Here is a 21,771-nt window from a genome sequence, read left to right as displayed (position 1 = left end):
AGGTTAGGGATGGTTCAGCATGGCTCCTACAGTCTGCTCTCCTGGTGCATCTGGGCTTTGGCGGGCCGTGATCGATGACGTCACTCCGGCGGGCGGGCGGTGTATAGAATGCAGCTGCTACGTGCTTCAGTCCCCTCCAAGTCTTTGTACACAATAGCTTGGATTTGCGAAGCCCTTGGTCGGCGTCTCAATACAAATCCTGGTGGCTTATTTTAAAAGGACTGTAGTCCTATATTTTCCCTTTGTAATTCTGAATGTAAACATTAAGGAATGAATGTATAAAACAATACATTATATATCATTATGTTAAGTGGAATGCTTGCAGGTATCACCATTTTGGACAGGTATAATTTTTTACAATTGTATTCAGTTGTGATTCTTTGCTCAGAATACAATAACTTGGGAAAGTGACCTAGTAGCAAGGTATCAGGGCGTATCAGGGTGTGCAGTGCTCATGGACCACTGGGTACAGAGGGCCCCAAACTGCTTATCCTGCACCCATAGACCATTCTTTCCTCTCCACCGACTCTGCAGAAAGTATCAGGAAAGTGCCTCCATCTCCATTTTCTCAGAGATATACACAGTATAATCTGGCACAGTGCCAGACCACTATTAGTAGTGCTATGTCCGATCAGACATAAAGATCTGCCATAAACTCAGCGTACACAAGAATACTTTGCTATTAGTAAAAAAAAAAAATAAAAGCTCAAGTTACTAACAATATAGGAATACCAACGCGTTTCACACCAGCATTTTATCCAAAGCTTCAACAGGATGTATTGGCCAAGGTAAAGGGGGTATTTTATATGGAAATAAGTCCTATCAGCTGTGTACGGGAGCGAACCAGAAATATAAAAATAGAGAATAAACCACAGAGCTGGGAAATGGTCAAAAACTCAAATCTAAACATGATTATAAAAAAATAACAATTTCATAATATACATTACATATACAATAATAAAAAGAAATGAAAAATAGCGCCACTGATATTCAACTGGTAAAACTACCAGCACAATAAGAGATAATTCCAAAAGGATTAATAATAGCAAGTATATAGCTGGAAATAGATCCTGCTTGATGACCACGTAAATATATAGGGTCTGATTTTGGGTCACAGACAATACCAATGTCCATGTAGTTGAGTGATTATTTGCAACAGTGCATGCGCAAAAATGTCTTAAAAAAACTCCTACAGCATTTGCATTACATAGAGTGAACGCACAAAGTTGCAATCTAATCAGACGATATGACAAAGGTGGCGGAAAAGTGACGGGCGCTCCTAGGCGATAGCTGGGAGGTTGCTAGTAGTGCATGGTGAATGGTCCATCTCATCTGCGCATTATAGAGTGTGTCAATGCAAGCGGCTGCGTTCACAGTCGCACAGCCACAAGCATAGGAGGCCATAGTCAGACAGAGAAACTGCACCTGACATAGGGCTGGTGCAAGTTTCAATGGTGCTACCGACTGTGGTGTGTAGGGATCCACCAATCTGTATTACAGCGTGCGCGGGCACACAAACTGGGCGTCTCAGTCCTTGCACAGTCGGCCACACGAATGTACATAAGGGAAGGGGTTTCTAGACCATTTGCATAAACTCAAATACGGTGGAACGCCAATAGATGCTGCTGTGTGCGCTTTTGCGTGCAATTCAGAAGTATGCCCATAGTGTAGTCCAGGATTTATGTAAATGGTGCCTATGGACCAATGATGATGATGTAAGCAGTCAGGGAATCAATCCCAGGGGAGCTTATTAAACCACACTCGTTGTAATGTACTGTGTATGTGTTAGGAAGCCAGCTTTCACCCTTCTCTGTGAATGTTCTTATTATAATGACCAGGAATAGATGGCGGTAAATCCAAATGTGCCACAGTGCGGTTTGACTGCCACCTCTATAATGTGTCTGAAAATATCACCAATGATTATCATTCCAGACAGGAGGATACATGGGACCCATCTTTCAGAGTAACTATTGGCGGCTCCATAGGTGGGGCTGCAGCGCAGTCCAAAATTTAAATAGAGGAGCCACACCAACTGCCAGTGAGTTTTGGCTGATGATGTTTGGCAGTGTTTGGGGTGGCAGTTGGATATATGAATTTTGGACTGCGCTGCAGCCCCACCTCTGGAGCGACCACTGGGTGTAGCACACAAGGGTTCCCTTCCGCGGCATGGTAGCATAAAATCCTTCCTTTCTAGTGTTTTTCTTCGGGTGTACTGACTTTATCACAGGACGAAGTGCAAGCTATCCGAGCACTGTGATTTATTCTCTATTTTAAACAATTATAATAACTTCTCAATAGCCCGTTTCTGTAGGTATAACACAACATTTTAAGTCACACAAAGGGAGTTGATATAAAGAAAAGGCCCCTTCCCTTTAACTGTGGTGACTGCTTCATAAATGCTTGAATAATCTCAATTGTGCTTATAAACCTTGTAGGTGTTATGAGATTTTCTTTAATACTGCAATAATTGAATTTATACTGAATCTGCAATTGTATTTATTATTTATTTCAAAATGCTACACATAAGTACAGCCAGTTCTTTCTATACTCCACTTATATATAATGCACTTGTTATAATTAGTGCACTGATTATTGTGAATAGTTTAATTACAGGCAGCATGTTATTAAATGATCCGTACTAACCAGCACACTACATGTAATAACAATAAATGAACTGTGTTTTTATATGCACAATTTAAAAAAATGTCTATACCTTTTGTTAGCACTTTGTTTATATTTACTCTGAAATTTAAATTCAATGTTAGGATTAGGTAAAATGCCACACTAGTCATTTTCTTTCATTTATTAAGTCATTATAGGACCCGCACTTCATTGTAATTGGTAAATTGCCATCCCCTAGTTCTAATATTGACCCACAACTAGTATAAAACAATTTTAAGCTGAATTTATATCTTAAATTATTCATGAGAGTGGGCTGAGAAGACACTAGGATTGTAACTTTTGTATGTTTAAAGCTACCTATTACATATGACAGTGCTGAAGCAGGTCAATTTTGCACCCTGAGCCGGCCCTATCCCCCAAAAACATGATGTCATGACATCACTTTGAGGGGAAGGGGCCGCTGGCAACAGGAATTATAGCACTGCCTTAGAGCACTCCGACTGGCTGTGCAGGCTACAGGGTAACTGCCCCGTAATTATAATGGGTGCAGGGTGTGCGCGGCACACGGGCCCCTGGGTCCAGGTGGGTCCCGCACTGCACACCCTGCACCCATAGTATTACTTACCTCTCCGGAGTCCCACGTCGGTGCGGGGGTCCGGCGCTATAAAAACTACTGGAAAATGGCCACTGCGGCCATTTTCCCATTGTTTGCGCATGCGCAGTACAGGGAAAATGCCCACCGTGGCCATTTTCCCCGGTGACCTGTGCATACTCTATAGACTCTGGGCGTACTCTAGTGCCCAGAGTCTATAACTCCGGCGCTGACCGCGCACAGCTCAATGCACTGCCGGCCACCGGACAGAGAGGAAGGGGCCCCCTCCTCTCTTGAAACGCCCTTGACTGCAGCGGTGCTATGAGCTGCAAGGTGCTGTTTGTCGTCATTCATTTATATGGTTGCAGGAAGCAATAAGCTCCATACCTTATCAAGGTGCTATAATAATTAAAATTTTATAGAAATGTTAGTGTATTGAGAGTAGAAATATGCGCGGACCACCATGATTTGGTTTTGGATCTGGATTGATCTTCGTGTTTTGGTTTTGGATTCGGAAAAAAATCAATAAAACTGGATAAAAACAGCTAAAATGTCCGAATCCAAATACAAGTTTGGGTTTAAATCCGAGTTCCGAACCAGCAACAAATCAGGGACCCTGTTCATAAAAGTGAATCCGAACCTTGACCCGGTTCTACTTGGGACCCCTAAATTTGGGTGTGTTCGGATTTCAAAAATCCGGATCCGTATATCTATATTTGTGAGTGGATAAGCCTGCAGGCAGTGTTGAAAGAAAATCCACAAAAAGTAATATTGCCGTGGGTGGGGCCAAACAATTTCTAATTATGTCCCATGCCAGATAGGTACTAGATCCCGGCAGTCAAAATCCCATCAACGCCATCCCAACGGGGTTAGGATACTGACACCTGTCGGTTCGATATCCTAACCCTCCCACTCTCCCTACCCTAACCCTAACCTTCCCTCCCCGGTGCCTGAACCTAACCTCCCCTCTAGTGCCTAAACCTAACCTCCCAATCCCCGCACAAATTTGGTTGCGTGTCCACATGGCACACCTCCAATTTTACGTCATGCTGGGGGCCAGCCCAGTACTCCGTCTGCCACTGGGCTGTCCCCAGCCGTCTACCTGCACTGAATGGAAGCCTTCGGGCTTCACCTACACCGCTGCTCTCTGCCCCAACCTCCCGACCGCCCGCAAGAGACTTCAGCCCACAGGTGGAACAGCAGGACAGTTCCCGAAAAACAGGACTGAACCAGTGAAATCGGGACAGATGGGAGGACTGTGCCCTCTATGGGCTGGTGCCTCTGTCCGACCTCACTGGTCAAACGCCCCAAGAGCCGGCCCTGACAAAAAGGCACCTCCTATTGCAACATTTATGTAAATACATTCAGTGATAAATTATAAATTAATGTGGCCTTGTCATACCACTAAATAAATAGCATAAGCTAATTGTAACCATGTACCGGATTCCTCCATAGAAGATAAACCTTTCCAAGACAGGTGATTAGCTTCCCAATATCAAGGTCCTCAGGTATAATGTCAATTAAAAAAAAAATGATTGACAAACATAGTATAGTACATCCAAATTATTATTTATTACAAAAAGGGACAAATGGAAGTGTATATAAAACAAAGTAAGTAAATATCTTACCTGAGTTTCTTTACCTAAATGGAGTAAATATCCAATCCAGTCCACATAACACCACCATTGGAAAGTCATCGAATCGATGCATAGACCACGTTTCGCCTTTGGTCACACAAGTGTCAATTGAGACTTCATCACACAAACATGTACATATTCTATTTACAAAACAAGATATGACATTTTTAAAGCATTCTAATCCAATAGGTAATATTATGTTTTACTATTATTTAATTTCCATTTCTTCTTTGTCTTCCTACGAAAGGGAGAGCACTCCATACCCAGGAGGAACTCGTCCGGCATAGAGAAGGTAGGGGATGATGCCGCCCATTTCTTTCAAGTCCCCCATCAATCCCGTAAAGAAAAAACATTCTTTCTTTTCAAAGAGAAAAAAAGTGACACTGCTTCCAGCACCATGGGAAAATGATACATTGTTTGTCAATGGAGTCACCCTTCATTAAATGGAATCTATCATACATAGTTTGTTCTATATAATGTAATATGCTGCAGGGAACATAAAAAATTATTTTCCTTTTAGTATAATAATGTAAAAATGCCCAGGGGCGTAACTAGGGATTTGAAGGCCCCCATAACAAAAGTTTGTAAGGGCTTCTTTGTACCACCCAAATGGTGAAACATGTATGTAACACATGTAACTTTGACAAGGTAGATGGGCCCCACACAGCTCTGAGCCCCATAGCAGTTGCACCCCTTGCTCCTATGGTAATTAAGCCCATGGAAATGCCTATCCTTCTAAATATTTAAATTATTCACATTTTTAATAAGCTAATTAACAAGAGATTTTAAAGTAGAAGTTGAATTTTTACTAATCTCTCACTCTGCCAGATGATATCTGTCTCCGGTCCTTTGGCTGTCAGAGTACGTATGTTTGGTAACCCTATCAATTAAGTTTTATTATGATGTCAATTGGGCCTCATTTAATGACATAGGGGTATATATGATAGCCTGCGTGTTGCAGGCAGAAGCAAGATTTCTGCAGTTTACCTGCTATATTTAAAGCGCAAACTTTTGAAAAAGGCAAAACCATGATGATTTTGGCTTTTTTTTATAGGGATTGTCACAGGAAAATTAAGGCTCTTGCAAGGTATGCTTCCAGTATCCAGATAGCTTTTAGCAGTCTTGTGCAATTAATTAATTACTTAATGTAAGCTAATATCTGATTGGTCTCACGAGGTTATAGCGTACATTTTATTTGCACTATTTTAGAAAATAAGCTTTAAATAGAATATGGCCTTAGGATCCTTCACTTCATATTTTATTTCTAAAAGTTATGGCTTATGCTGAATTAAAATCAATATATTTTAGTTAGTTGCAGTACATTTTGACCTATGTGTACATATACCCAATAGTCCAAGTTCTGATGGAAATATTTCCAACCATGAAAGAGTATGACCTATGGATAAATTTGCAAAGCAGGGTTGGATGGATTTGGCCGGGGCTTGGACAGATCAGTGCACGGTTTGGTGAAACATGTTTAGTGTTTTCTTGGTCCTTATTTTTATTTTAAAATATTGGAATACATGTGTTTCTCTTAAGCCGCCCCTTTTGTAATTTGAACCAGTAATGATGAGAATGCAGTCTATCATTTCAGTAGTTCCTAGTATCTTATGCCTCAGTGACGGAACTTGTTTCTAATGCTGTATGCCTCAGTGATGTCACTAATTCCTAATGACATATGCGTCAGTGATGTCACTAGGAACTAGTGCCGAATGCCTCAATTATGTTACTAGTTCCTTTTGACACATGCCTGTAAGTTAAATCACTACAAAATAGTGCTTTATGCCTCTATGACACTAGTTCCTATTGATGTAAGCCTCACTTATGTCACTAGGAAATAGTGTTGTGTGCCTCAGTGATGTCACTAGTTTCTAATGCCGTATGCCTCAGTGATGTCACTAGCAAGTATTGCTGTTTGCCTCAGTGATGTCACTAGTTCATAATGCATATGCCTCAGTGATGTCATTAGGTACTAGTGCCTCAGTGATGTAACTAGGAACTAGTGCTGTATGCCTCAGTGATGTCACTTGTTCCTAATGCATATATGTCCCTAGAAACTATTGTTTTATGGCTCAGTAATGTCACTAGGAAGTAGTGCCTTATACCTCACTATGAACTAATTGATTTTATGCTGAATATTAATTTGGCCCACAAACGTGTTTCCTCCCTTTTGTGTAGGTAACAAGTACACGTTAATCAACACTGTTATTTTAGCATACATTATGATTTAAGGGGACTCTCTCGGCGTCCCACGATAAGGGCGTTCATTCTGATTTGCGAGGGGGAGAGAGGGTATTTTTTGTATAGAACAGTGTTCAGTGGCAAGGCCACATACTATGCTGTACAGGTTCCCAGTGTCCCACGGTCACGTCTTTCATTAAAAATCTCCACAATGTTGGGAGGTATGATTTTAGTGTTGATGGCTACTAACAAATAACTGAATAAACAGAGTTTAGCTGTGGAACAAAATCATGTGTTGAGATCTGACTAGTAGACGTTTGCACAAGGCTGTTAGGATGCAATGTCATATACCATTAATGGCCTTGTAAGTACCAAACCACAGGGCCGTAACTAGGGTAGTGCGACCAGTGCCAAACCATACAGTATTGTAATATTTAATATGATAAAATGTACACTTACTATGCTGACAAACTGTAACCTTTGAGTCTACCAAATTGTTGCGGGGAACTCTTCTGTAATGCAAAACTATTTTACTATGATGTTTTAAACATTCACTTCTTTGGATTATTTTTAATGTAAAAATTAATTATTTGAAATAAAGGACTGATTTCTGAAAGGCTGATGCGGAACTGGCTTCTTGTGTAGTTAATCTATTTATTATAATACACAAGTAACATTTAGGGGCATATTTATTAATCAATTCTGCCCTTAGAATAAAAACGGATGCATTTGCATGTTTAGGGGCAGAATTAAGTATCTCTTATGTGCCAATACAGAAAGTAGGAGATATAGCCAGCCCCCACAGCAGCCAGTCTAATAACGTTCTATGGGGACGGAATTTAACAAAATCCGCAAAACATTAGCCCGTTGTACTTACAATGGGGCTGTCCAGTCTGCGAGACCTCTTGCGATCCCCTCTGTGGTGGGCTGTAGAAGGTCCCACTGCGCATTGCATGAAATGGTATGACATTTGACCTCACTGCCAATGAGCAACTTGAAAGCCACGCATGAGCAAAAGCTTCAAGGGGGTCCGGAATGTGGGAATAGAGTTATACCCCTTTTACACCACAGCAAAACCTGGGTTATTGCTGGGTTTACCCGGGTTTCAGCTCAGTGTGAAAGGGTCCCTGAAAAATAACCCGGGTCTAGTGACTCTGCAATCCAACCCAGGTAGCTACCAAGGTCGGACCCAGGATGGACCCAGATAATGGTGCAATGGAAATGGCGTGACCCGGGTTATTCATCCTGGGCCATGCCTAAAATGAGCTGATTGGTGGTTGTGGAGCAGTCACCTCCCACATTTTATGACCTCACAAGTTTAGCAGGGCAGACTCAGGTTCATTGTGAACGGGGCTGACTTGAGAATAACCCAGGTCGATGGTGCTGTGTAAACGGGGTCTGACCTGGGTTGGAACCATGTCTGAAAACCCAGGTCGGGACGAGTTTTTGGTGAAAAAGAGGTATTATTGGGAATGGAATCACTTTACTTCTTCCTGATCGCCGGTACAGACTCTTATTGGTACCCGTGCCCCAGTGACTTATATTAATACCACGATATGCCCCTAGCAACCAATTGATTACTGTTTTTTTTCCAATACAGTTTAGGAAATAAAAGCTACTGACTGGCTTGTTGCTATGGGTTATAATTTACTTTCTTCTGTTACCTGTGGAACAATTGGCAGAAATGTCCCCCACTATATTTGTATCATAAGAAGCACAGATGTACAGTAACACATAGCAGCCAATAAGAAATTATTTTTTATCCACTGCAATGTAAACTTTTGAAAAACAAACATTTGATTGGATGATGTGAGTTGCTACACATTTTTTTTTGTACAGTAGCAGCCTTAAAATCAATAGACTATACTAGTTGTTGTTGAAACAAATATATATAAAATAGATTAGAGGGAACAGATCAATTATATTTTAGAAATAATATAACATTGTTATTGTAGTAAACCAAATTGACTGTATAATGTACAGAAGCCAGTTATGAACAGATAATGCTTGTTTATGTGAAAGTCAGTGTATACGTGATACATGAAATCCTATAGTTCAGAAATGACTTTGTGACATTCACAGTCAATAGTGAGAAGTGTTCAAACTGATAGCTGGTGTGTGAAGATATATAAACATGTGAAGATATATAAACACACAAAATGTATGTCTAGCTTAAAGTAGTCTTTTACTTGATTAGGCTGCTGCTCCCTCCAGGAGGAATTGCTAACCTCCAATTTTACAATATGACAACACAAATGGAAAAGAAAAAAATCATTTCACCAAGTGAGCGCTGCTAAATCAATAATGAATATAATCACATATATAAACCGTATAAAACATTGACAGAAAAATTAAATTAAACACCTGCCGATAGTGATACATAGGGAATGTCCCAGTTACCGTAATTGTTATTATTACTACTGTACTATAGTAATTATGTAAGTGGATTTGAATTTTCTGTATGTGTGTATATATATATATATATATCAGATAGATGAAGGTAATGGCGCCAACTTTACTCACTGCTTAGAGGATAGTAAGAAAATATAGTGTAAAAATACGTTCTCCCAATCAATATAGAGTGTCAGCTGAACCTAGAGTAAACAGACTTTGGAAAATCCTTAGGTATAAATAGCGTAAATTTGCTAGGTATATAGCGACTGACGTAAAATAAACCAAGCGATGTGCAAATGTGCAAAAGTGCAAAATATATAAAGTAACAAAGCTACAAATAATAAATATTCAGAGATACCATGTATCTATTTGATAAACGCAACAAAATGTAAAAACAGAACGGACATATGTCCTTGTATACAGCAACTTGCTATATACTCATATTAACACAATAAGTGCAAAGTTATGTTAGACATAGGGCGGAATTCAATTCTCTCCAGCCCTATCGCGCCCGACGGAGCTATTCTATTCTTGCTCCTGTCGGGCGCGATCAGCTGCCAAGCGCTACACTTCAGCTCGCAGCTGGGGTATGAGAGCTGAAATGTGCAAAAAGTGACATGTTTGGGCGCCCAAACATCACTTTTCGCGATCGCGCCCAGCACTTTGGTCGGGTTTAGCTGCTTTACGCGGCTAAACCTGACCTCTATGGGCGCGATCAGCGTGACATTCTGGCACAATTGAATAGCGGCCCGCGATCTCCTGTCACTTTAGACGGGAGATGCGGGCCACGAAATCAATTGAATTCCGCCCATAAAGTGCAAGGCGTGCTAATAAATATTTAAAAAGCCAAAGTTAATACTCTATTAGTATCATCAAATAAATATTTCTAAAAGCACAAAGGGATGTATATATATGAACAAACATGCTAAAACTTCATCAGATGGTGTTTTAAAAGTTCTAAAACTGTTTAAAATTCAGTAAAAGTTCTTCAGAAAGTTCATATAGTGCTTATCTGTATTAGTTCATCAGGCAAGAGGCAGCTAACCCAACGCGTTTCATCCACTGCGGGACTTCATCAAGGGGTGTATATATATACAGGGCTATTTTTCTGGTAAAATACGTTCAGGAACTGGGGGTGGATATATAAAATGTATATATATAAATATATATATATATATATATTATAGAAACATATATATATATATATATATATATATATATATATTAGGGGTGTGCACCGGCCACTTTTCGTGTTTTGTGTTTTGGTTTTGGATCTGGATCTTTCTTCGTGTTTTGGATCTGGATTGGTTTTGCCAAAACCACCCTTCCGTGTTTTGGGTTCTGGGTTTTGTGTTTTGGATCTGTATTTTTTTGAAAAAAAGCATAAAAACAGCTAAAATCACAGAATTTGTAGGTTTTTCTGCTCCTATGCTATTATTAACCTCAATAACCTTAATTTCCACTCATTTCCAGTCTATTCTGAACACCTCACACCTCACAATAGTGTTTTTATGTCCAAAAGGTTGCACCGAGGTAGCTGGATGACTATGCTAAGCGACACGAGTGGGCGGCACAAACACGTGACCCATCTAGGAGTGACACTGCAGTGGCAGGCAGGATGGCAGTTAGAAAAACTAGGCCCCAAACTGTACATAATGCAAAGAAAAAAAGAGGTGCAAGATGGAATTGTCCTTGGGCCCTCCCACCCACCCTTATGTTGTATAAACAGGACATGCACACTTTAACAAATCAATCATTTCAGCGCCAGGGTCTGCCACACAACTGTGGCTGAAATGATTGGTTCGTTTGGGCCCCCACAAAACAAGCTGGCAATTAATGTGTCCCTGCACAAACTGGCTCTACGGAGGCAAGATGTCATCCTCATCCTCCTCATCCACCGATTCCTCACCCTCTTCAGTGTGTACATCCTCATCCTCACAAAGTATTAACTCGTCCCCACTTGAATCCACCACCACAGGTCCCTCTGTACCTTCTGGAGGCTGGTCTCCCTGGAAGAGCTGATAATTCATTTTGATGAACATCATCTTCTCCACATTCTGTGGAAGCAACCTCCTACGCCTTTCGCTGACAAGGTTCCCGGCTGCACTAAACACTCTTTCGGAGTACACACTGGAGGGGGGGCAACTCAGGTAAAATAGAGCCAGTTTGTACAGGGGCCTCCAAATTGCCTCTTTTTCCTGCCAGTACAGGTATGGACTGTCTGACATGCCTACTTGGATGCTGTCACCGATGTAATCCTCCACCATTCTGTCAATGGTGACAGTATCATATGCAGTGACAGTAGACATGTCAGAAATTGTTGCCAGGTCCTTCAGTCCGGACCAGATGTCCAAACTTGGTCCTGCCTGCCCTGCATCACCGCCAGCGGGTTGCTTAGGATACCTAAGTTTTTTCCTGGCAGCCCCAGTTGCGGGAGAAAATGAAGAAGGAGCCGTTGACGTGTCACGTTCCGCTTCAGCTGACAGTGTGTTCACCAGCAGGTCTTTGCACCTCTGCAGGCTTGTGTCGGCCGGAAAGAGAGACACCACATAGGCTTTAAACCTAGGATCGAGCACGGTGGCCAAAATGTAGTGGTCTGATTTCAACAGATTGACCACCCTGGAATCCTGGCAAAGCGAATGAAGGGCTTCATCCACAAGTCCCACATGCCGAGCGGAATCGCTCCGTCTTAGCTCCTCCTTCACTTTCTCCAGCTGCTTCTGCAAAAGCCTGATGAGGGGAATGACCTGACTCAAGCTGGCTGTGTCTGAACTGACTTCACGTGTGGCAAGTTCGAAGGGCTGAAGAACCTTGCACAACACGGAAATCATTCTCCACTGCGCTTGAGTCAGGTGCATACCCCCTCCTTTGCCTATGTCATAGGTGGATGTATAGGCTTGTATGGCCTTTTGCTGCTCCTCCATCCTCTGAAGCATATAGAGGGTTGAGTTCCACCGCGTCACAACCTCTTGCTTCAGGTGATGGCGGGGCAGGTTCAAGAGTGTTTGCTGGCGCTCCAGTCTTCGGCACGCAGTCGCTGAATGGCGAAAGTGGCCAGAAATTTTTCGGGCCACCCAAAGCGTCTCCTGCACGCCCCTGTCGCTTTTCAGAAAATTCTGCACCACCAAGTTTATTGTGTGAGCAAAACATGGGACGTGCTGGAATTTGCCCAGATGTAATGCCCGCACAATATTGGTGGCGTTGTCAGATATCACAAATCCCCAGGAGAGTCTAAGTGGGGTAAGCCACTGGGCGATGATTTCCCTCAGTTTCTCTAAGAGGTTGTCGGCGGTGTGCCTCTTACTGAAACCGGTGATACACAGCGTAGCCTGCCTTGTAACGAGCTGGCGTTTCTGAGATGCTGCTACTGGTGACGCTGCTGCTGTTGCTGCGTAAGGTGATACATCTACCCAGTGGGCTGTCACAGTCATATAGTCCTTAGTCTGCCCTGTTCCACTTGTCCACATGTCCGTGGTTAAGTGGACATTGTGTACAACGGCATTTTTCAGGACACTGAGGACACTTTTTCTGACGTTTCTGTACAGTCTCGGTATCGCCTGCCTAGTGAAGTGGAATCTAGACGGGATTTGGAACCGGGGACACACTACCTCCATCAATTGTCTAAATCCCACTGCACTAATGGCGGATACCGGACGCACGTCTAACACCAACATAGCAGTCAAGGCCTCAGTTATACGTTTTGCTTCAGGATGACTGCTGTCGTACTTCATCCTCCTCGCTAAGGACTGTTGGAGGGTCAATTGTTTAGTAAAAGTAGTGGTGTTCCTACTTCCTCTCTGGGATGATGAACGACTCCCAGCAGCAGCAGCAACAGCAGCAGCGGCAGCAGTAGGCGTAGCAATGCAGGATCCTCCGGAGGAATCCCGGATAGGAGAGTCAGTCATGCCAGTGATATGGCCTGCAGGACTACTTCCGATCCTGACTAAGGAGGAAATTGACGAGGAGGGAGTTGACGGTGTGGTTTGCAGGCGCTTGGATACAACAGGACAACGGGATTTAGGTGTCCCTGGACTGCTTACGGTCTGAGCCAAAGTTTCTGAACTTGACAGTAACTTTTTATGAACGCGCTGCAGGTGCCGTATAAGGGAGGATGTTCCTAGGTGGTTGACGTCCCTACCCCTACTTATTTCACCTTTACATATGGTACATATGGCAAGACAGTTGTTGTCCGGATTTGGATAGAAATATTGCCAGACCAAAGAGGTGGAATGTTTGGTCTTCTGCCCAGGCATGACCGTGATGGGCTTTTTCATCCCACGGACAACAACTGTCTCCCCCGGAGCCTGATTTAAACAAACCACATCACCATCAGAATCCTCCTCGCCAACTTCCTCCTCAGCGCCAGCTACACCAGTATCCTCATCCTGTTGTACTTCAACAGTGACATCTTCAATTTGCATATCAGCAAGTGGACTGTGGGTGCTCCTTTCAGCACTTGCAGGGGGCGTGCAAATGGTGGAAAGAGCCACCTCTTCCCGTCCAGTGCTGGGAAGGTCAGGCATCGCAACCACCACCACACTTGGACTCTCTTTGGGGATTTGTGATATCTTCTTAGAAAGCACAGTTCTTCGCTGTGCTTTTGCCAGCTTAACTCTTTTGATTTTTTTAGTGGGAGGAGTGCTTCCATCGTCATGTGAAGCTGAACCACTAGTCATGAACATACTAGGGATCGACCTTAGCCGTTCCTTGCCACTCCGTGTCGTAAATGGCATATTGGCAAGTTTACGTTTCTCTTCAGCTGATTTAAATGTCTTTTTCAAGGTCATTTTCCTGAACTTTGCCATTTGGGATTGTATGTGCCCTCTACTATGACATTGGGCATCGGCCTTGGCAGACGACGTTGATGGCATGTTATCGTCTATGTCATGACTAGTGGCAGCAGCTTCAGCACTAGGAGGAAGTGGTTCTTGATCTTTCTCTATTTTATTTTTATCGGAGAAAGTTTGGTCCTCCATTTATGTTATATCGATTTGATATATACGTGCGGCTAAACACAGAAAATAAATTTTTTTTTGGTTCGGACTGGAGTGTACTTTGTGGGTTACAGCACCCTTTAACGGTCAAGCCAGCCGGCCCTTTACTTATGACACAGGCGCACTCTTGGCACTACTTTGTTGATGCACGTGCGGCTACTGCGCACACAATTCACAAACACAGAAAATAATTTTTTTTTGGTTTGGACTGGAGTGTACTTTGGGGGTTACAGCACCCTTTAACGGTCAAGCCAGCCGGCCCTTTACTTATGACACAGGCGCACGCTTGGCACTACTTTGTTGATGCACGTGCGGCTACTGCGCACACAATTCACAAACACAGAAAATAATTTTTTTTTGGTTTGGACTGGAGTGTACTTTCGGGGGTTACAGCACCCTTAACGGTCAAGCCAGCCGGCCCTTTACTTATGACACAGGCGCACGCTTGGCACTACTTTGTTGATGCACGTGCGGCTACTGCGCACACAATTCACAAACACAGAAAATAATTTTTTTTTGGTTTGGACTGGAGTGTACTTTCGGGGGTTACAGCACCCTTTAACGGTCAAGCCAGCCGGCCCTTTACTTATGACACAGGCGCACGCTTGGCACTACTTTGTTGATGCACGTGCGGCTACTGCGCACACAATTCACAAACACAGAAAATAATTTTTTTTTAGGTTTGGACTGGAGTGTACTTTCGGGGGTTACAGCACCCTTAACGGTCAAGCCAGCCGGCCCTTTACTTATGACACAGGCGCACGCTTGGCACTACTTTGTTGATGCACGTGCGGCTACTGCGCACACAATTCACAAACACAGAAAATAATTTTTTTTTTGGTTTGGACTGGAGTGTACTTTCGGGGGTTACAGCACCCTTAACGGTCAAGCCAGCCGGCCCTTTACTTATGACACAGGCGCACGCTTGGCACTACTTTGTTGATGCACGTGCGGCTACTGCGCACACAATTCACAAACACAGAAAATAATTTTTTTTTTGGTTTGGACTGGAGTGTACTTTCGGGGGTTACAGCACCCTTAACGGTCAAGCCAGCCGGCCCTTTACTTATGACACAGGCGCACGCTTGACACTACTTTGTTGATGCACGTGCGGCTACTGCGCACACAATTCACAAACACAGAAAATAATTTTTTTTTGGTTTGGACTGGAGTGTACTTTCAGGGGTTACAGCACCCTTTAACGGTCAAGCCAGCCGGCCCTTTACTTATGACACAGGCGCACGCTTGGCACTACTTTGTTGATGCACGTGCGGCTACTGCGCACACAATTCACAAACACAGAAAATAATTTTTTTTTGGTTTGGACTGGAGTGTACTTTCGGGGGTTACAGCACCCTTTAACGGTCAAGCCAGCCGGCCCTTTACTTATGACACAGGCGCACTCTTGGCACTACTTTGTTGATGCACGTGCGGCTACTGCGCACACAATTCACAAACACAGAAAATAATTTTTTTTTAGGTTTGGACTGGAGTGTACTTTCGGGGGTTACAGCACCCTTAACGGTCAAGCCAGCCGGCCCTTTACTTATGACACAGGCGCACGCTTGGCACTACTTTGTTGATGCACGTGCGGCTACTGCGCACACAATTCACAAACACAGAAAATAATTTTTTTTTGGTTTGGACTGGAGTGTACTTTCGGGGGTTACAGCACCCTTAACGGTCAAGCCAGCCGGCCCTTTACTTATGACACAGGCGCACGCTTGGCACTACTTTGTTGATGCACGTGCGGCTACTGCGCACACAATTCACAAACACAGAAAATATATTATTTTTTTAGCACTTGGGGGGAGCACCCCTGATGGACAGAGCACCCCCTGGACAACACTACAGCACCCCTTTAGGACTGGGACACTGCACAGGACTTTGGAGTGGACACAGCCCCTATGGAGAACTGACTGCACAACACAGTCCAGCCAGCCCCTATGGACTTTGAAGTAGTGGACACAGCCCCTATTAACAACAGCAGCACAGCACAACACAGCCAGCCCCTATGGACTTTGAAGTAGTGGACAACAGCAGCACTACACTACACTACACTACACAGCACTAACTCCCACCCTCCCTCTTCACTGTCCACAGCCGAGTGAGAAAATGGCGCCGACGCGGGTACCTTATATAGGATCCAAAACCCGCGAGACTCGGAAGGCGGGATGATGACGTTTTGCCTCGATGTCAGATCCGAGTCAGGCGGGAAAAGTCGAGCCTGACTCGGATCGGACTCGGATCGGGGGGGCTCGGGGGGGTTCGGATTTCAGAAATCCGAACCCGCTCACCCCTAATATATATATACATATATATAGTATTTAGAAAAGAAGGCACTCAAAAGTGACTTTAAAATAAAACTTATCTCATGGAAAATACAATTTGGCCCAGGACATAGTTATTGAGAGGTCCAGGAACTGAGGACCTGATTCAGACTCGCTCACCAGATGCGTTCACACGCTAGATGCGTATGCAAATTTCAGCAAGGCAAGCGATCGCAACACATTAGCACGCCCACTATGTCTAAGCGTGTGATCGCATTGTGTATGCAGACGCCCACCAGCCTATTCATAAGACGCCCACTTGCGCACGTCATCTCCTGGAAGTATATGCAACCATCAGTACATCGAGTACCATCGGATGTGATCGCAGCGCTTATGGCTGACCATACCCTACCACAAGCACTACGAGTGATTCAGTGTGAAATACAACCATGTGACGTGTAGTATGATGCTGCCTCTTAATTATGCACGCCTCTGAAATGGCGTTAAGACGCTCAGGTATGCCTGCGTTCGCACCACCACACCCCCGTTTCTAGTGACCAGCCCCTGTCACCACCCACAAATGGCATCTCCTGTCACTCATTCAGCTGGGCAGTCTATGCGCAGTCAGCGAACACTTTCCGATCACTCGCAATGGTTCGTGCACGCGCATCTCGATGCATGCGCAGAATGCAAACAATCAGCTGGCTGTGTGCGAACGCATCCTAGCGAGCGGGTCTGAATCAGGTCCTGAGTTCCTGCTTGTTCCCGCTGAAAAGTAGCACTGTATAAATATATATATATATATATATAAATATATATATATATTTATGTATATATTTTTTTTTATGCACACCCCTAGTTACGGCCCTGTAGTGCAATATAATGTGTAGACTATACTAAGGGGGGTACTGTGCATATATTCCATACAGTTGTCTATATGATATGGCTACTGTGTATATACAATGGTATGACATTTGACAAAAAGTAAGGGTGAAATGGCGCCAAAGAAAAGCAGTTTTTCCTTCTAATAGTTAATATTCTATTATACGTTTTCCATTTGGAATATTCTCCATGAAGCCATGCGCTTGCACTAGGACTGATATCGTTTTCAATGCACCAGACACTTCTGGGTAACCATACAGAGGAACCAACATTGCAGCAGATGGCATTCACTTGGATGAGTGCTGTAGTCATTGGCACCAGTGCTGTTATTTATTGGATATGACTGTTGACATCTGAATGTTTTTGAGAAGCATTCTGGAGTATTGAACTTTGACCGTCCTGTGGCTTGAAATGAGCAAATTAGATAGTTCAATGGGTAGGAGGCAGATGAGATGGACACACACCCTAAAACTGAATACTGCCTTGAGCTTTGTACAACCAATGGGCCACTGCCCCACATACCTTTTTCATCCTTGACCACCCATTGCAATATTCATAGCCCCACTGGCCACTTTTTAGTATAAATATTAATTGGAACAGACAGGGATATCCTTGCACAATACTTCATCATGAAGAATTCCTCAAACACATTGCAATATATAGCCAGACCCTCACACCAAGCTCACTCTATCTCTTGTACTTATTCACCTAGCCTGAAATCACGCCAGATAGCAGCATTTTCTGTTACATGCGCCCTTTGTTGGTTCCGCCATGGTCCCCAATCCTCTCCACACTGTACTCTGCAATGTGATGACCATACTCCACTGATTTCCCTATTACATGGACTCAGAAAGCCGTTCATTTGAGGGAATTACATCTTTGTTGGTTGTCAACCAATGCAAAACGTTCCGTTTTTAGATGGCGCTATTCTTTAGCATCTATTCCTGGTAAATAATTCAGCACAGGAGAGTGCAGCAGGAAAATAGGAAGACTTTAGCGGTATGTAGCAGAAGAAATGGGTCTCGGTAAACCAAAGTTAATATGTTGCGGTGTATGCAGTACATAACAATGGAAACTGATTACAGGAATTATAATTGCATTAAACATCAACATGTATTCTGCTGTATTTCAATATGTACATATAGTTCTTTGAATTATAGTATATATATTTGTTTTTGTTAGTTATTACTTAAACCCAGCTAATGATTTTACTGTTCTGTTGTTTACATCACAGTTACCATTTGATGTGTGTAGCACAGAATCTGTATGTTATTTTGGCATTAGTCTTTAGTTGGTAAATTAATGGTTTCTGTATTTACCTTTTATTTTTATATGAAAATGTTCTTATGTTACCTATTAATGCTGTTCATATTGCTACCATTCACAATGTTTCTATTATTTACTGTGATCTTTAAAACTAACAATAAACTTGTAAAATACATTTGTTTTGACTCTTATTTAAATACACTTATGCCAGACCAGGGAAGGACAAATAAGGGAATTCTCTAGTGGGTTGCGGAGTCTTCCATTTGCATAGAGCTTACATCTCCAAACATTGAATATTTTTGTTATGTACATGGCCTTCTGCAACTTTTATCTAAACACATAACCTTTCTGGAGGTTTCCTGTGCTTTTCACCATCGACTATATATCATCCAGGTTGTGATGCTTATGTTAATAAGCTGTGAACATACAAAAACCCTGCACTGTGAATTGGATACAAATGTACCTACAGAGCCCTTTTATGTTGTATCCACAGGAAACAAACCTGCCTGGATGATATGAAGGCGTTGATGAAAAAGACAGAAGTCAGCTACATAAAGCAATGTATTCATTGGAAGTCGTATATACAAACCAACAGTGGTAGAACATGCCTCTCAAATTGGATACATATAGTAATGCCGTACATCCACTAGGCGACTGTGAAACGAGAGCACGATTACGACATTGTAATCGTGCAATCGTTTCACAGTCTGTGATGTGCCTACACTGAACAATCAGTCGTTCAGTCTAGGCACATCAATAATCCCCGAACATGGTCAACCTGACAACGTCGTCAGGTTGACCAACATGTTCGGGCGATGATAGATGTCAAAAACGACCAGCAGGCGTGTGCATCGCTGGTCGTTTTTGACATTAAAGTGCCCGGTTTATGGCTGATTCACAAGCGATTGAAGGATAACGATGTCGTTATCGTTCAATCAAACTGTTTAATCGTGTAATGGATAATACGCGGCATAAACTTGCCAGCTGTCTCTTACAGTCCGTACAAAGTTTTCAAAATTTACCAAATGCAATGTACAGCATCTCATATTCTGTCTATAACTGCAATTCTCACTATATAATCTCATTCGTTTGGCTTTTAAAGGTAATATTTATTGATTATAAGTCTGTCTAATGCAGAAAAATATCATACCATGCCCCCTAATCGTCTCAATTTCAGCACATTCATCCTGGTCTTTGGGAGGTATTTTCCCTGACGGAAATAAAATGGTATCTTTTTGCTAAAATGCATCATGCCCCCAGCATGCCACAGCAATGCCTCCGTGTCATGATTGCAAACTCACAAATTCTGAGATGCATGTTAATATTATAAATATAATTATCTTTAGAGAGCATATAACTAACTATATGGATTGTGATAACCCAAGGTCTGCCATGCATGGTGTGCTTACACGTATTTACCAGCAGCAAGGTGCCATTGGAAATTATAACTAAATGTTGGCAACAATGAAACGGTATAAAGCACATATGCTGCATCATCATAAAGCAATTTTTTCAGATGCAAGATTTATGTTTGTGCCCTTTACATAATGCCCCCAGTAGTAGTCCCCCCCTATGCAGTGCCCCCAGTAGTGGTACCCCCTATGCAGTGCCCTTTACATAGTGCCCCCAGTAGTAGTCCCCCCCTATGCAGTGCCCCCAGTAGTGGTACCCCCTATGCAGTGCCCTTTATATAGTGCCCCCAGTAGTAGTCCCCCCCATGCAGAGCCCCCAGTAGTGGTCCCCCTTATGCAGGTCCCCAGTAGTGATTCCCCCTATCCAGTGCCCCCTGTAGTTGTCCTCCCTATTTAGTGCCCCCAGTAGTGGACCCCCCCCAGTGCTGTGCCCATTGTGCCCCTAGTAGTAAGCCCCTTATATAGTGCACCCAGTAGTAGTCACCACCCAGTAGTAGTCCCCAGTAGAGGTCCCCCCTCCTGATGCAGTGCCCCCAGTAGTAGTCCCCAGTAGAGGTCCCCCCCAGTAGTGCCCCCAGTAGAGGTGTCCCCAGTAGTGATCCCCCCCGATGCCGTGCCCCCAGTAGTAGTCCCCAGAAGAGGTCCTGCCCAGTAGTGCCCCTTGTATTGGTGCCCCCAGTACTGGTCCCCCCAACGCAGTGCCCCCAGTAGTAGTTCCCCCCCTCCGATGCAGTGCACACACATACAAGTATAAAAAATAAAAAAAATACACTTATCTGAACCACGCTCAGTCTCCGGCCACTGCTCCCATCGCCGCCACACGTCAGTCCTCCTGGGCTGACGCGTCCTGCATTTTGGGAGAGATGTCATGACGTCTCTTCCATTACCCACTGCAGGAGCCTGAAGGCTGAGCTCATGAGTGAGCTCCAGCCCGGCTCTTGCATTGGGCGCAGCAGCCAATGAGAGTCTGTCTGACTCTCATTGGCTGCTGATTAACACACACACATCGCCGCCTGCGTGGCGACGATGTATGTGCAGCAGCAGCAGAAGCAGCCAATGAGAGTCTGTCTGACTCTCATTGGCTGCTGCAACATACATCGTCGCCGCGGCAATGTGTGTGTAAATGCACCAGCCTGAGCCCACCTCCCACCCTCCACCTGGCGCTATTGGATAAGTGCTCAGGGGGAGGGAAGGGGCTCGGCTGTGCAGCACAGGACGGCGCTGGGCGCAGGGAAGCCTAGCGCCGATCCTGTGTAAATGTGTAGTGCTGACCGCACTCATTGCGGTCGGCACTATACCGGCTAACTATGGCGGGCCGGTACCGTGGCTGGTCCTACGGCACCCAGGGCACGTGCCCCGGCATCCCTGCCTAAGTTACACCACTGATTTGGGATGTGAGAATAACGATTGAACTTGCATTGCGAGTTTTCTTATTTTCACCATAATGTATTATTAATCGCATGCAGGGACAGAGCTTGTGATAAAACTCTGTCCAGGCGAATTACCTCCCTGCACTTCTCA

General features: G+C 43.7%; 1 protein-coding gene across 1 annotated transcript in view; it reads left to right on the top strand.

The window, feature by feature from the left end:
- The window catches only part of LNP1 (leukemia NUP98 fusion partner 1), a 94,570-nt gene that overhangs the window by 29,851 nt on the left and 42,948 nt on the right, over window positions 1–21,771 (top strand). Inside the window, exon 3 of the mRNA XM_088481085.1 lies at window positions 5,099–5,143. Coding sequence (XP_088337211.1) covers window positions 5,099–5,143 — 45 coding nt within the window. The remainder of the gene's footprint in view (window positions 1–5,098; window positions 5,144–21,771) is intronic.

This window comes from Taudactylus pleione, unplaced genomic scaffold, assembly GCF_031769625.1.
Source record: "Taudactylus pleione unplaced genomic scaffold, aTauple2 ptg000262l, whole genome shotgun sequence".
In the NCBI taxonomy this organism is placed as follows: domain Eukaryota; kingdom Metazoa; phylum Chordata; class Amphibia; order Anura; family Myobatrachidae; genus Taudactylus; species Taudactylus pleione.
Note: the sequence above shows the minus strand (reverse complement) of the source record. Positions and strands in the feature narration are given on the sequence as shown.